The sequence below is a fragment of the Bos indicus x Bos taurus genome, chromosome 12 (genome assembly GCF_003369695.1).
Source record: "Bos indicus x Bos taurus breed Angus x Brahman F1 hybrid chromosome 12, Bos_hybrid_MaternalHap_v2.0, whole genome shotgun sequence".
Taxonomy (NCBI): Eukaryota; Metazoa; Chordata; class Mammalia; order Artiodactyla; family Bovidae; genus Bos; species Bos indicus x Bos taurus.
Window position 1 is genome coordinate 78,511,828 of NC_040087.1, and position 14,231 is coordinate 78,526,058.

At 48.7% G+C, this 14,231-nt stretch overlaps 1 protein-coding gene across 2 annotated transcripts; it reads right to left on the reverse strand.

Moving 5' to 3' along the window:
- Positions 1 to 11,224, reverse strand: METTL21C (methyltransferase like 21C). Of its 2 annotated transcripts, XM_027557929.1 has the most exons (5): positions 11,152 to 11,224; positions 8,646 to 8,936; positions 4,605 to 4,756; positions 2,239 to 2,356; positions 1 to 657 (listed from the first exon to the last, which is right to left on the reverse strand). In XM_027557929.1, exons 2-5 carry the CDS (start codon positions 8,752 to 8,754, stop codon positions 263 to 265), a joined length of 774 nt encoding a protein of 257 aa, XP_027413730.1. In that variant the 5' UTR covers positions 8,755 to 8,936; positions 11,152 to 11,224; the 3' UTR covers positions 1 to 262. The 2 variants fall into 2 exon arrangements, with proteins under 2 accessions (XP_027413730.1, XP_027413729.1); XM_027557928.1 differs by lacking the exon at positions 11,152 to 11,224 and having other exon boundaries at positions 8,646 to 9,100.
- Between the last annotated feature and the right edge of the window lie 3,007 nt (positions 11,225 to 14,231).

Consider the following 14,231-nt stretch of genomic DNA (forward strand, 5'->3'; position numbering starts at 1 on the left):
TTAATGTGTTCATGTAAAATTTATTAAACACTTAGTTGAGAACTCTAGGAAGCCAACAAAGCTAGTTTCATGTTTTCGTGCTGTGCCTGTGTATATTTCGATTAACCAGGTAATCCTAAATAGGTTATTTTAGAGAGTTGCTGTAACAATCAGGTTTATTCTAGGTAGACACGTTGATTCTACACACTACCTTCGCCGTCTTATAAAATTTCTAACACTGTTCAACAGACCCGCTAATGTTTTGAAAGGCATTTTGTTTCGTTCAGTCCCATTTTAGTATTCCTTTAAAGAGTTTGATCGATGACTCTTGAGATTCAGCCAAGAGCGTCGTGTCAAAAACTTGCTTGAATTTGTCTAAAAATTCGTAGTCGGTGCTGAATCTGAACTTGTTGGCCCAAAGCAGCACCGTCCCTGGCTGACAGAGGTACACCATGGTGGCGAGCAGCTTGTCCAGGAAGTAATGGTGGTAGACCACGTCGGAGGCCAGCACGTAATCGTAGTAAAGCGTGGACTTGGGGAAGCTCTGCTCCAGGCCCTCCCCCCACACCAGCTCCTTCACTTCCGGCAGATACGTGGTGCAGTTGAGTGTGTTCTTTAGGAGATTGTATTGTAGGTTCCCCAGCACATCAGGCAGATCTGTCGCCGTGACCTGAGCCCCTAAGAGAGAGAGAAAGCCTGTCTTAAGTACCTGGAAACACCGGGGCAGCCCAGTGGACACATACTCTCGGGGGGAGAATGGAGCTGGGTTTCCCACCTTGGCCCTGTGGACATCCGGGCTGGATTCTTTCTCGTGGGGTAGACCCCGCGCTGTGCCCTGTAAGACGTTCAGCAGCATCCCTGGTCCCCACCCACGAGATGCACAGCACCTCCCCACCCAACCCCCAGGCAGGATGCTCAGAAATGTCCCCTGACATTGCCAAATGTCCTTCAGGGGTCAGACTCTGCCTTTGGTTGAGAACCACTGAGATAGAATAACGGTTCCATCTTTTAAGAAACTGAAACCATGGCTGAAACCGGGAACTCGGCTCAGTACTATGCAATAATCTAAATGGGAAATGAATCTGAAGCAGGATAGATACTGTATACATGTAACTGAATCATCTTTCTGTATACCTGAAAGTATCACAACATTGTTAATGATACTCCAACAAAATTAAAAGTTTTTTAAACTTTTAAAAAAACTAAAACAGTGTTTGGGGAGATTTCAGAATAATTAACATACCAAGGTTTGGAGCTTCCCTGGTGACTCAGACTGTAAGGAATTTGCCTGCAATGCAGGAGACCTGGGTTCGATCCCTGGGTCGCGAAGATTCCGCTGGAGGAGGGCATAGCTACCCAGTCCAGTATTCTTGCCTGGAGAATCCCTTGGACAAAGGAGCCCGGTCGCAGAGTCATGACTGAGTGACTAACACTTTCACTTCTATAATAATGCATGATGTTTTCCTTCTAAAACTGTGTTTATCTGAAGATTTTGGGTTTCTCGTCTGGAAGGTATCAGCACAAAGCTTTCCACAGGGGATGATCTATTTTGTATGATTCTCCCCCCTATTAAATGTACTAAATTAATTTTTAGGCATTTTAAAGAAAGTGATCAGTGTTCACAAAGTAGATGGCCGTATTTCCAGACTGATTTTGATAGATGTGTAATCACACAGGCAGAAGTAGACCAGACACAGCCACCTCTTACGCAGCGTCCAGGACGCACAGCTGGTGTTTGGGGTGTAAATCTGTTTTCATCTTGGATTCACTGACTTGGTTTCTTTTTTTTCTAAAACCTTAGTTATGATAGTTGCAATGAAAAGCAGGACACAGCATAACATAGCTGTTTACAACCGGAACTCGAGAGTCACCCCTTCAGGATGTCAACTTTCTCACATGCTAAGCACTGGGTTGGATGTTCGTGTCTCTGCTGCTGCTGCTGCTGCTAAGTCGCTTCAGTCGTGTCCAACTCTGTGCGACCCCATGGACTGCAGCCTACCAGGCTCCTCCGTCCATGGGGTTTTCCAGGCAAAAGTACTGGAGTGGAGAGGCATCGCCTTCTCCAGTGTCTCTAAGATGCCATTATCTTATCTCAGGGATAACAGGAGTCATTCTGGCCTGGACGTTTGCGGGGACTCAGTGAGGGCGATCACGGCCAAGCACCTAAACCACAGCCCATCATTCAGTCAACATGTATTACTACTGTTGTCCTGGTAAGCATCTTTTGAAACAAGGTCGAGAATAGACACACAGACACACCTAGAATACTGGCCACGATGGAAACGAGGCCTGGTCCAGCCCCGATTTCCAGGATCTTAGCACCTCGGAGATTGAGTTCCTCTGTGTGTTCTTCCAAATACTGGCACAACGCCATGGCCTGGGGAACATTCACACTTGTCACTGGGCACTGAAAACCAGAGACCCCTATTCCCACCGCCAGTGAACTGCTAGAAGGCATGTTCACAGTCCAGCTTACTGAGGAGTCCACAGGAATCAAAGCACACGTGCCACGGAGTGTTTTGACCTGTGGAATATGAAAGGAGCAACCAGGGACGGGGGAGCCTGGTGGGCTGCCGTCTATGGGGTCGCACAGAGTCGGACATGACTGAAGCGACTTAGCAGCAGCAGCAGCAGCAGCAACTTGCATCAGAGGAACTCGAGATGCCGACTTGCTAAAGGGCCTGTATCCGAAGACTCTTGATCAACCCCCAGGAGGAAGAGCAGCTCAGCTCTTCCAGAAGCAGGAGTTGAGGAGCTGCAGGACAGCAGCCCCTCACCCTGGGCAAGTCGCATCAGGCCCCCAACCTGCTGGAAGACCGCTGGGCTCTAAAATTCTCAACACCTCCCTCCGGAGCCCATCAGCAAGCGGGTCGCCCCGGACCTTGCCTGCTACACTGGACAGCGGGGCAGTCATTTTTCTTTTAAGTAGCTCATCTAATAAACACTCTGGGAGGACAGCGCTTCCCAGACTCTGGTGCATACTCGGACCACTGGGGAGCCTGGTTAAAGACGCCCCGCCGCGTGCAGTAGGTCTGATGGGGCTCAGGACTGCAACTCTTAACAAGTCTGCCTTTCTAATCAGCCAGCCCATGGACCACGCTTTGGGTGGTAGCAAAGAAATTGCATACTTTGCACAGTCAAAACAAAAACAACTCCGCCCCAAAGAACCAAGGTGAATACATTTAGATCCATTTTTACACAGAAAACCAAAGGTCCCTTTCCTTGTTTCTTCACTCCCTTCTGCCCGCCTCCTGTCTGTGAAGAGATAAAGGGAATTCGATGTGTGTGGATGTGGGAGGTGTTTTGTGTGAGCCAACGGGGGGGTGTGGGGTGGGGGCGGTCAGCTAGTGATGCCGGGGGGCCACAGAGACTAGGGGAGTGAGCGTGAGGGCGCGACCCGGGTTGGGAACGTGAGTCCTGAGCTGAAGAACCAGTGTGAAAGCTCAAGTGTGCACACACCTTTAGGCCTCGCCTTCTGACAGATGCTCGGGACTTGTCGTGACTCACTTTCTATTTGTAGCTAAGGCTGGAGTGGCAGGGGTGGGGGGTGGCCAGGATCATGTGAGACACGCCAGCCGCACTCACGGTGGCCTGCCCCAGGGCGGGTGGCATACCCAAGGCCGTGGGTCTGTCCATTTCATCCTTAGCTCCTCTCAAGGGGCTTGGAGGGGGCGGCCAGGAGTTGGGGGATGGAAACTGAAGCACAGGTGCGAGGTGGCTCCAGCATCCAACCCATGGCATGAACTTGCAGGCTGGGAATGGACGTTTTGAAGAGAGGCGTCCTTTGGATCTTGAGAAAGGATCGTTATGCAGAGTGGGGGTTTCACCATTTGGAAGAGTGTCACCAGGGCCACCAAGACTCACATGTGACTTGAGGGCTTCTGGAGCGGTGGCTTAGGTGCCCTTCCTGTGAGGTGTGCCCTGTGAGAAGCTGGTCCGGTGGGTGCCACCCGGGGATGGGTCTTCCCGAAGGAGCAGGTACATCTTTTAGCAAACCCTCCTCCACCTCCCCGGGGCTTCCCTGGTGGCTCAGACGGTAAAGAATCCACCTGCAATGCAGGAGACTCCAGTTTGATTCCTGGGTTGGGAAGATCCCCTGGAGAAGGAAATGGCAACCCACTCCAGTATTCTTGCCTGTGAAGTCCCATGGGTGGAGGAGCCTGGCGGGCTACAGTCCACACGGTCACAAAGAGTCAGACACGACTGAGGGACTAACGTTCACTTTCAGCCACACCGTGAAAGCGGGGGGACCCCCTGAGGGTTGTTGGACATGGCCCCAAAGATTTTGCCCACTGCAAAATCTAAACCCTAAAGACTTCTGATTTTCTTTCTTAACAATTCATACGAATTTTTCATCCTACTTCCCAATATGCTCAAGTTTATGTTAATGTTAAAAAAGAGTGTTTCAAGAAACACAGCGTGGCAGAAATGGTTTCTAGGAGAGATGCTGTGTTCTTGCAGCTTCTAAGCACACCAGCCTCACCCTCAGGGCCAGCCAGGGACCCTCCATCTGAGAAGCACAGAACGTTAAAGCATTTGGCAAGGCGCCCAAGGCAACACAGTTGTACAAAAGTGCTGTTCCCATCCCCAGAAACCCGGACGCCCCGACGTCATGGCCCCCTCACCCCCGGCCACACCACCGCTCCGTAACTCTCGATGGATTCCTGAATGACAATCTTCTTGCCCACAAACCGATAGTACTCCTGGGTGTAGCTGGCGTAATTCGTAGGAACAAATTTCTGGAGGCTTCGAAGTGATGCTTCTATCTCATTAGAGTCTGTGGGACCAAAAATAACAGGCTTCATGATTTGTGAAAGTGAAAGTCATTCAGTCGTGTCCAACTCTTTGCGACCCCATGGACTATATAGTCCATGGAATTCTCCAGGCCAGAATACTGGAGTGGGTAGCGTTTCCCTTCTCCAGGGGATCTTCCCAACCCAGGGATCGAACTCAGGTCTCCCGCATTGCCGGAAGATTTTTTACCAACTGAGCCACAAGGGAAGCCCAAGAATATGGGAGTGGGTAGCCTTTCCCTTCTCCAGGGGATCTTCCCAACCTAGGGATCAAACCCAGGTCTCCCACATTGCAGGTGGATTCTTTACCAGCTAAGCCACAAGGGAAGGCCCCCATGATTTGTGGATCCACTGCAAATATACTAATTATAGGTACAGTTAGTCAAATGGGAAAAGATTGAGCCATCTTCTAGAAACAGAGAATGTTATTGGTGACAATGGTCACAAACTAGCTCAGACAGAATGTCATGGGGTGACTGGGACAGAACAGTCCGGTGGGGATTTTTATCAGATGACATGACGCCTTGGGATGCCCCAGGCCCCTCCCTCAATTTCGGACAGAGATGGGTGTGGATCCGCCCCTCCCTCGGTTTGGGCGTGAGGAGGCAGCTCTACTACCAGGCAGGATGGCACGACTGAGCCGTCTGCAATAAGGAGGACCCGGGCAGGCACACACTGGACTATTTTTAGGCCTTGAAGTGAAGTAACATCCCACATGGTGGCTGGAACATGTTCCTTAAGTCCTTCTACAACCGCTCCTCAAAAGGTACAGGTCACCCAAAGACAAGCCAGCTGCACAGCCCTGGGGGAGGCTGTCATTTGAGCCCTGACTATTAAATTACTCTTCCTTTAAATACTCCTTTACACTCATGACCCACTCGAGCGGTGCTCAGATATCATATAAGATGAGAGGAAACGAGCACCTGATCAGGGATGATATCATGGAAGCCCAGAAGTCACAGGTTTCCCAGAGGGTTTCAGCATTTAATAAAAAAAAAGAGTGAAAAGGTCAGAATGAGGATGCTAATCACATGGAGGGGTCATGTACAGAAGAGGGGGGCACTGCTGGTGTCCCCAGGGAGAGGCATGGGTAGCGAGGAGTTTGGGTGGGGGACGGTGCATGAGACCAGCCTTTGTTGCCTGAGCTGTGCCTGGGGAGAGGTAACCAGGGATGGAATAGCAGAAGGGAGCTGTCAGTGAGCTTGTGTAGGGCTCTAGTCAGAAATAAATGTTCAGGAAGGAAGACGAGGCTGAGTGCAGGGTGAAGGGTAGGGGGCCTTTGAAGAAGCCAAATCAGGGGTCCACCCCTCGGAGTTCACATTTCACTGAATTCCGCCTGCACTAGAGCAGTTCTCTGTTGCAGCTTTCTCTGCAAATCCCTGTAAGAGGGTCACAGTCAGAAGAGTCTAGACATGTGGAGTAAACACTTACAAACATTTACGAAAACTTGACCATGCCTACTGAATCTGATTATGAGAAACTGAAGCTTGTACTGGGTATTATGCCTTTGTACGTTTTTTCATCTTGTTTTTCCAGAAATTCATTTGTGTTGCATTTTATAAAAAAGTGTTCAAATGGTCTTTGATTGTCGTGTGAGCCAAGTGCTGCTGCCGCTGCTAAGTCACTTCAGTTGTGTCCGACTCTGTGCGACCCCATAGACGGCAGCCCACCAGGCTCCCCCGTCCCTGGGATTCTCCAGGCAAGAACACTGGAGTGGCTTGCCATTTCTTTCTCTAATGCATGAACGTGAAAAGTGCAAGTGAAGTCGTTCAGTCGTGTCTGACGTGTAGCGACCCCAGGGACTGCAGCCTACCAGGCTCCTCCATCCATGGTATTTTCCAGGCAAGAGTACTGGAGTGGGGTGCCAGTGCCTTCTCTGTGAGCCAAGTGACCGGTTTGTGAATTAACAGAATGACACCTGTAGCTCTCAGCCGTGGGTTCTGATCTAGACTATTCCAGCCCCGGAAGGAGAATTCTCTGTCCTGACCACAAAGACAAGAAACGCAGACTTCATTGAAGCCTGTAAGAACCTTCTGAGGCACAGTGGCCAAGTCAGTCCTGAGACATCATCTTTTCCTGCCATGTGCCCTGGAGAGACCCTGGGGAGAGAAGGGGGCCTATGATTCTCACCAACTTCTTATAAGGGAAGCTATTGACATCTAACAACATGAACCTCAAATTTATCACACAGCAAAGAGGACCCATCTTCTCCCATAGGCTGAGCAGCTGACTCTGAGTTCTGGTTTCAGAGGCAGCAAGAAGGCAGAGGAACAGATCATGTGGTGCCCAGGAGCATGCAACAACCAGGCTGGGAGCATGAGGAACCACTGATTTGTAGGGTTTGGCCATCACCATGGTGACAATGCTCCCAAAATGGCCGTCCCCCGGGAAGAGACGCAGCTGCTGAGTATCATGGGCATTTCTACCACAGGTGCGACATCCACCAACAGCCTCAAGAGCACAGATCATCGTAAGATGTGGGAAGATAATTCATGATGAGACATGAGTATTTATTACCTAAGATTTTTCATATAACTTTCCCCTTTATGTAATCCATTTCATTGTATATTTATATGACTTAAATTTTAACAATGGCCATGTTTAAAAAAACAGCTTGCAAAAATTCCCAAAATGCAGGAGCTGGACCAGCCATTGGGTAAGAGGAGGGAGTCGTGGGCTGCCCTCCTTCCATCTGAGCCTCTGGTCACTGGAGCAGGCAGACCATCAGGGACCCAGGGCACTTCCTGCCAGTTTCCAGCCCTTCCACGTTGGCCAGACCGGTCCTTCTTTCCTTCTTCTCACAGATCACCACATGGAAGCTAACTTTTCTCTCAAGACTGAAAGAAAAGTCGATGGGCTGCTCTACAAATGGCTCATCCTTTCATAGGATGACAAACAATATGTTGATGGTCTTCCTTTCTGGGTCAACATTGTAAAGAAAATGGGCATAAAAATATCCCTCCTATAAGACCCCTTTCTTTGCTACAAAGATAAAGAAATTTGTGTTGACTGCGCATGATTTTCATTTATTGTATCTATGCTCACCTGTAGGAGCTTCCCTGGTGGCTCAGACCATAAAGAATCTGCCTGCAATGCGGGAGACCTGGCTCCGATCCCTGGGTCAGGAAGATCCCCTGGAGAAGGGAATGGCAACCCACTCCAGGATTCTTGCCTGGAGAATCCCATGGATGGAGGAGCCTGGTGGGCTATAGTCCATGGGGTTGCTAAGAGTTGGACACAACTGAGCGACTAACACACACACACACACACACACACACACACACACACACACACATGCTCACTTGATAGTTTTAGAGAGGTCAGCTTTTGGAGATAGGCAGAGTCGCATTTTTATGTAAACAACTTAGTAAAAATAAATACCGTCCTGGTTTAGCAGAGTTGGAAGAGAATTTCCCAGGATCAACAACTGTACATGTTTTGAATGTTATAACTTGGCTCTTATGACATCATTTGTTATGTCTGTTACTTATTTCCTACTGATTCGCTGTCCAGAAATGCAAGCCTGACTGGTTATGTTGTCCTAATGGGAAAATGGCTTTACGAGGATTCACTGGAGACTGCGGCTGCCAGGAATACATTTTGGCCAAGAGCAGGAAGGAATCTAGATTTCATTTCTGTTTTAAAAGTTCTTGTTAACAAACATCTGACTCTCCTAGAATTTGGAGAAGACAAAGTTGTGGACGTAGGGATTATTACCATTACTGCCAGGCTTCTGCTGGCATAAGGGCATCCTACCGTTTCATGATCAGAAAAAGATCTAGAGTTCAAAGGAAATGGACTGTCTGGCCCCTGAGGTTCACTGGAAAATGCCATCCCCAAGTGAGAGCGTGGAGAGGTGAGGAAGGAGGTTACCTCCCGGGCGTTTGCTGGTGCCATCTGTGTGCAGAGCCTCGTTGTCCGGGGGGCTCGGGCCCTCGTCCAGGGGCCGGGGCTGCTGCTCGGAGCTCAGACACGCGTCCATCACGGGGCCACTGGGGAGGAGAGAGCCGGCCAGGTCCGAGTGCTCCGCCGGGTCTGAATTGCCCAGAGCCTCCGCAAGGTGCAGGTTATCGCCTTAGCATCTGCTGAGCCGGAAAGAACACCTGCTTTTCAGCTTAGTTCCTTGGACGAGGAACGCAGCCACCCCGAGCTGCCATCCTGGTGCTGCAGAGAAAAGTGGAAGGAGACGAGGAAGCATTGCTCCAACTTTCCTGTGCCTGGAGAAAGGCAGAAACAGAGCCTCTGGTAGCGAGACAGGCGCTGCCTCGCTGTGGTCTCAAGTGTATCTCTAAGAGCTTTGGGGACTGAATGTTGACAAACAAAGCCTGACCCAGCGGTACGTATGGTTGAGAGTATCTTGTGGATCGAGGCTTGATGACATCATGCATTTGGCCCAAAGGGAAGACTCCTCCCTTTCCATCTGAGGCTTTAGCGCAAGATAGTAGAAAGCTCTAGGGGCTGAGCGCCAGGAAGCTTGTTGGCTCCCTATTCTGACTCTTGGCGACTCACTTAATTCCCTCCATGCCATTTCCTCATCAGCAAAAAGGGAAAGATAATGATATCTGCCTACCTCCCAGAGCCGTGGTGAGAAACAGGAGAGCAAAAGTGAAAAGCAGCTCAGGAAAACCCTACCGATTCAGGGAGGGAAAAAAAAGGACCTAGCTGGGGGGACCACTGCTCAGCGTCCAAATAAGAACGCGTGGCATTCCTGCGGGACGCCGCGGGTTGCTGCCAAGCTCTGTTCTCGTGCTTTTAGCGTATCGATTCGTCTCATCCTCACAACAAACCTATGAAGCAGATGCTATTCTTACGCCTCTTCTCAGATGAGAGAAATTCGGGCACAGAGAGACTCGAAAGCAGCCCAGGATCACGCAGCCGGCCAGAGGCAGAGCCGAGAATTCCGTCCAGGAGGCCCAACTGCAGGGGCCACGTTCTTGACCCATGAGGTGGGACGCAGCCCGAGTTGTCTCACTTCAGCCATGGGTTTTCTGGCTGATTTTTTCCCTAAAGTGACTCATAATGCTTAGTTGTCACAGGGATGTTTTCTAGTCTTCCATTTTTTTTAAACAAAATGTAAATTATTTTCCTCATCTGCTTTTACACTCCGCAGTTGCCCCATCATATTTTTTTCAGCCAACCTCGGACAGCAGCCAGCCACACTGGCCACACCGTTACTAAATTATGCTGTACCTGGAAGGGTTGTGTGCCCTGCCATCAATGTTTAGCAGGACTCAAACCATGGAGGCTGCTGTGAATGTAATTTAGCATTTTCACTTGCTCTAGAATCACTTTCGAACCATGGTGCTGGAGCAGACTCTTGAGAGTCCCTTGGACTGCAAGGAGATCCAACCAGTCCATCCTAAAGGAAATCAACCCTGAATATTCATTGGAAGGACTGATGCTGCAGCTGAACCTCCAATACTTTGGCCACCTGATGCAAAGAACTGATTCGTTGGAAAAGATTCTGCTGCTGGCAAAGATTAAAGGAGGGAGGAGAAGGGGACGACAGAGGATGAGATGGTTGGATGGCATCACTGACGCCATGGACATGAGTTTGAGCAAGCTCCAGGAGATGATGAAGGACAGGGAAGCCTGGTGCACTGGAGTCCCTGGGGTAGAAAAGAGCTGGACATGACTGAGGGACTGAACAGCAACAATAAAGAATCAAACAAATATTTACCCCAATTTGCTGACCCAAGAAATTTTTTTCTCTTGCAGATATTTACTTGCTTCATCTTTTCAACTTGTCCCCAACTCCAGGAAGTTAATTGTTCCCCTAAAAAGACAGCTGACTGGTTGTTGGTGAGTACCTAGGGTATTTTCAGCACTCGGGGAGGGACCCCGCATTTGGATGTCGGCTCTGCCATGTAGTATCTTTGCTGAAAATGCAGATAAGGGTGATTCTGATCTCAGGTGATGGTTGTAGGAATTAATCAAGGTAATCTCTGCAAAACCTCTCACACATACAGTATTAGATGCTACTCTCATCTCCGAAGTCAGAGAATAATCAAGACAATGCTCTTTACAAGACACCCTCCCAGCACCATGGGACCCCGAGCATCAAATTTAAGACATTTCTTCATTTTGCATGCAAGGAAAGGAGATCTGTTTTCAGTTCAGTAACAAGTAATAATTTTCCTTGTGGAATGAGATGACTCCCTTCCCCATTATTGTAGTTGACATGAAAAATTAACTTTTCCTCCAAAAAGCAACCTTGAAAATAACTACAGTAGTCTACCTAGTGTTCATTATTAGCTCAATACACCATAGGCTCTATAACATAGGTTAATATTTAATAAAGAATTGGGAAGTTCTGAAAAGGACTTCTTGTTAGTACCTTCAAAATAATTTCAAACTGTTAGTTTAAACAGATCTTTACCTTATGTAGCAGAAGAGAGTTGAGATTTCTGTACAGCCTTGTATCCTCAATGTTTTATAGAGGTCTGCACCTGAGTGGATTAGCATTTTATGAACAAAAGCCAGCCAGTGGAAATCCAAGTTATTTAGGGTAGCATTATCCACCAGTACCCAGACATATTTTGCTAGAATTTTCTCCCTCTCTCTATGGCTTTCTCAATTTTCTATCTTACACATACACGCACACACAATTTTTTCAACATGAAAAGGAATCACTCTCAAAAGACACAGAAAATCACAGCAGCAGAATAGACCTTTTTCTCTATGGTATCCAGTGGCTGTGATGTGGACTGAAATGTAGACTTAACGTTTCACTTTGAAAAACAGTGGAGGGTGGACAGTTGGGGTTTCGTACAAACTTGCACTCTGGATGCTCATCAGCCCAGCTCCTGTGGGGGAATGAAAGGGCCTGTCTGGAGTGGTCTCTCTCCTAGACCCTGATTCCAGCAGCCAAAAATAGCAGAAGACTCTGCCCAGAGAGGGACTGGAGAACATCTATCCATAAGAAGGGGCTTGAGTGAAAGGCTTACAGTCATATAAGGAGTAAAGTTAGCTGGGGCAGGAGTGAATGAGAAATCAGAAAAGTCTTCCAAGAAAAAAGCAAGCTGTTGTCATTGATTTCAGTGAAATAAAGGGCAATTTAAGAAGGAGGAAGATCGTGTGCTCATCAAGGTAGCCTGGAAACATTTAGAGTAGAAGATAGGGCTTGTAAACTAAAGCCTTGGGCAAATGGGAATTTAAATAGATCTTCACATATATGAGGCACCATGCTTACCCAATGAGCTGAGTGAATGATTGAATTTGAATAGATCTGAGCCTATTTTGTTACCCAAATTTGGAAGCCTCTCCTCTGCTGTCACTTTTTTCCCGCTAGTCCATTTCTGTTCACTCTGGGTCTTCATTTAGACGTGCTCTGCTCCCGACTGTCTCCTCTCCTCCTCCCGTAAACGAAGGAGGTGACCTGCAGTCTTTTTCAAGTCTGGCATTCGGTTCGCAAGCTCTCTTATTCCCCAAATGGTCCAGTCCTCTGACTGCGGCTTGCACTTGCTGACTCCTTTCCACCAGATATCATCGTCCCTGGTAGAGACAGCAGTAAGAGGGCCATCATTACATGTCCATAGATAACTCTTCAAAACTGATCGCAAGTTATACACTACGTGGGTGCGTATGTTTACACGCACACACATTTATCCTGCATGCCTTACAATGAAGAAAAGGACAGAGGAAAAAAAAGATGTTTTGGATCTCTTTAATTCCAATATCTGGGAAAGGAAGCCTGGCCAACGTTTTTTAATGTCAACTTCTAGGCTTTTTTTTTTTTTGTATAAACCTTATAAAAGCTGTTTGACTAGAAATGAAACCAGATAGAAGTATGTGTGTCTTTGAGCTACTATGGAATATTCTATTAAGAGTTGCTTTTTTAATACTGCTTTCAGAATCGATCTTTTTGGTAGCTGCTTTTGGAAGCAAATCAGAAGTCTACTGTCCAGAGCTCGAGTAAGTTAGTCCAAGGTTCCTGAAGGCTGAACTGTGGATGGGGTACATTGGAACCACCTGGAGGCTTTACAGAACACAGACTCAGCTCCTGAGAATTCTTGGCAATTGGTCTAAGAAAGAGCCTAAGAGTTTGAACTCCCCACCGGACAACTGTTCCTAGCATGTCTGTAGCACCCGGCGGGCGGTAGCTGTCCATCCACAGGGCAGGGGACAAGCGGGTTGTTTTCACATAGCTGAAGTGCCGCTGGTTGAGAGGGATTAGCCTTCTGCCTGGCTCTACGGGGCACACTGGTGAAGTAAGTTTCCAGGAGGCAGATTTGGGCACAATCGGAAAGAATTCTGTAACAAGCCGAGCCCCGAAACAACTGATCATGGGGAACTAGCTTGATGGACAGTGGGCCAGGTTTAGAGCCAGAAGATGCAAGGTTGGATAAAAGTCTGTGTGTGTGTCAGTTGCTTCAGTCGTGTCCTGCCCTTTATGACCCCGTAGGCTGTCCCTTCCCAGGCTCCTCTGTCCATGGGATTCTCCAGGCAAGAATACTGGAGCGGGTTGCTATTTCCTCCTCCAGGGGATCTTCCAGACCCAGGGATCCAACCCGCGTCTCCTGAGTTGTGGGCAGATTCTTTACCAACTGAACCACCAGGGAAGCCCGGATAAAGGTTTACGCAGGCTCAGGGAGAAAGCTGCATATATGGGGCCACTCTGCCTTCCTGCATCAGCATGGATCCCAAGGTACCACTGGGCTGTCTTCCAGCTCTCTCGGCCAGTGGTCCTCGACCAAGGGGAGCCTTCCTTTCCTCCCAGAAAAGTTTGGCAACTTGGAGACCATCTGGCAATTTTGGCTTGTCACAGCTGGGAGAGGGGATACTGCCAGACGTTTTACGTCACTCAGGACATCCCCCGCACTCTCACCACCCTGCAAAGACCCATCCCACCAGAAAGGTCAGCAGGGTCCAGGTTGAGAACCCTAGTCTAGGTGATGGGTGGGAGTTGTCATGCAGAGTAAATTCTAATTGCCATCCTGCAAATACCATCTACCAGCAGGCTAAACCCTGCCTCCTCATGCTCAGGGTCTTCATCCATAAAATGGGTGCGTTTGCACTTACAGAGTGGCTAATACACGCTGGATTCTGAGCTACAGCCCCACAGAGACCCAGCATTGCAGCCCCTGGCTTTTTCTGGTTTCTCCCAGGACCAGACCTAGAGACAAGGATTTGAAAGAATTTTGAGGGGTGGTGGGGGGCGGGGCGGGACAAGGAAAGGAGAATAATCCAGAGAAGGATGTTTAGAAGTGGTATATATACCACAGAGGGGCTTCCCAGGTGGCTCAGCAGTAAAGAATCTGCCTGCCAATGCAGGAAACGCAAGAGATGCCAGTTCAGTCCCTGGGTTGGGAAGATCCCCTAGAGAAGGAAGTGGCAACTCAGTACCATATTCTTGCTTGGAAAATCCCATGAACAGAGGAGCCTGGTGGGCTACGGTCCATGGGGTTGCAAAGAGTCAGACATGACTGAGCAGACAGGCACGCATGCATCTACCACAGG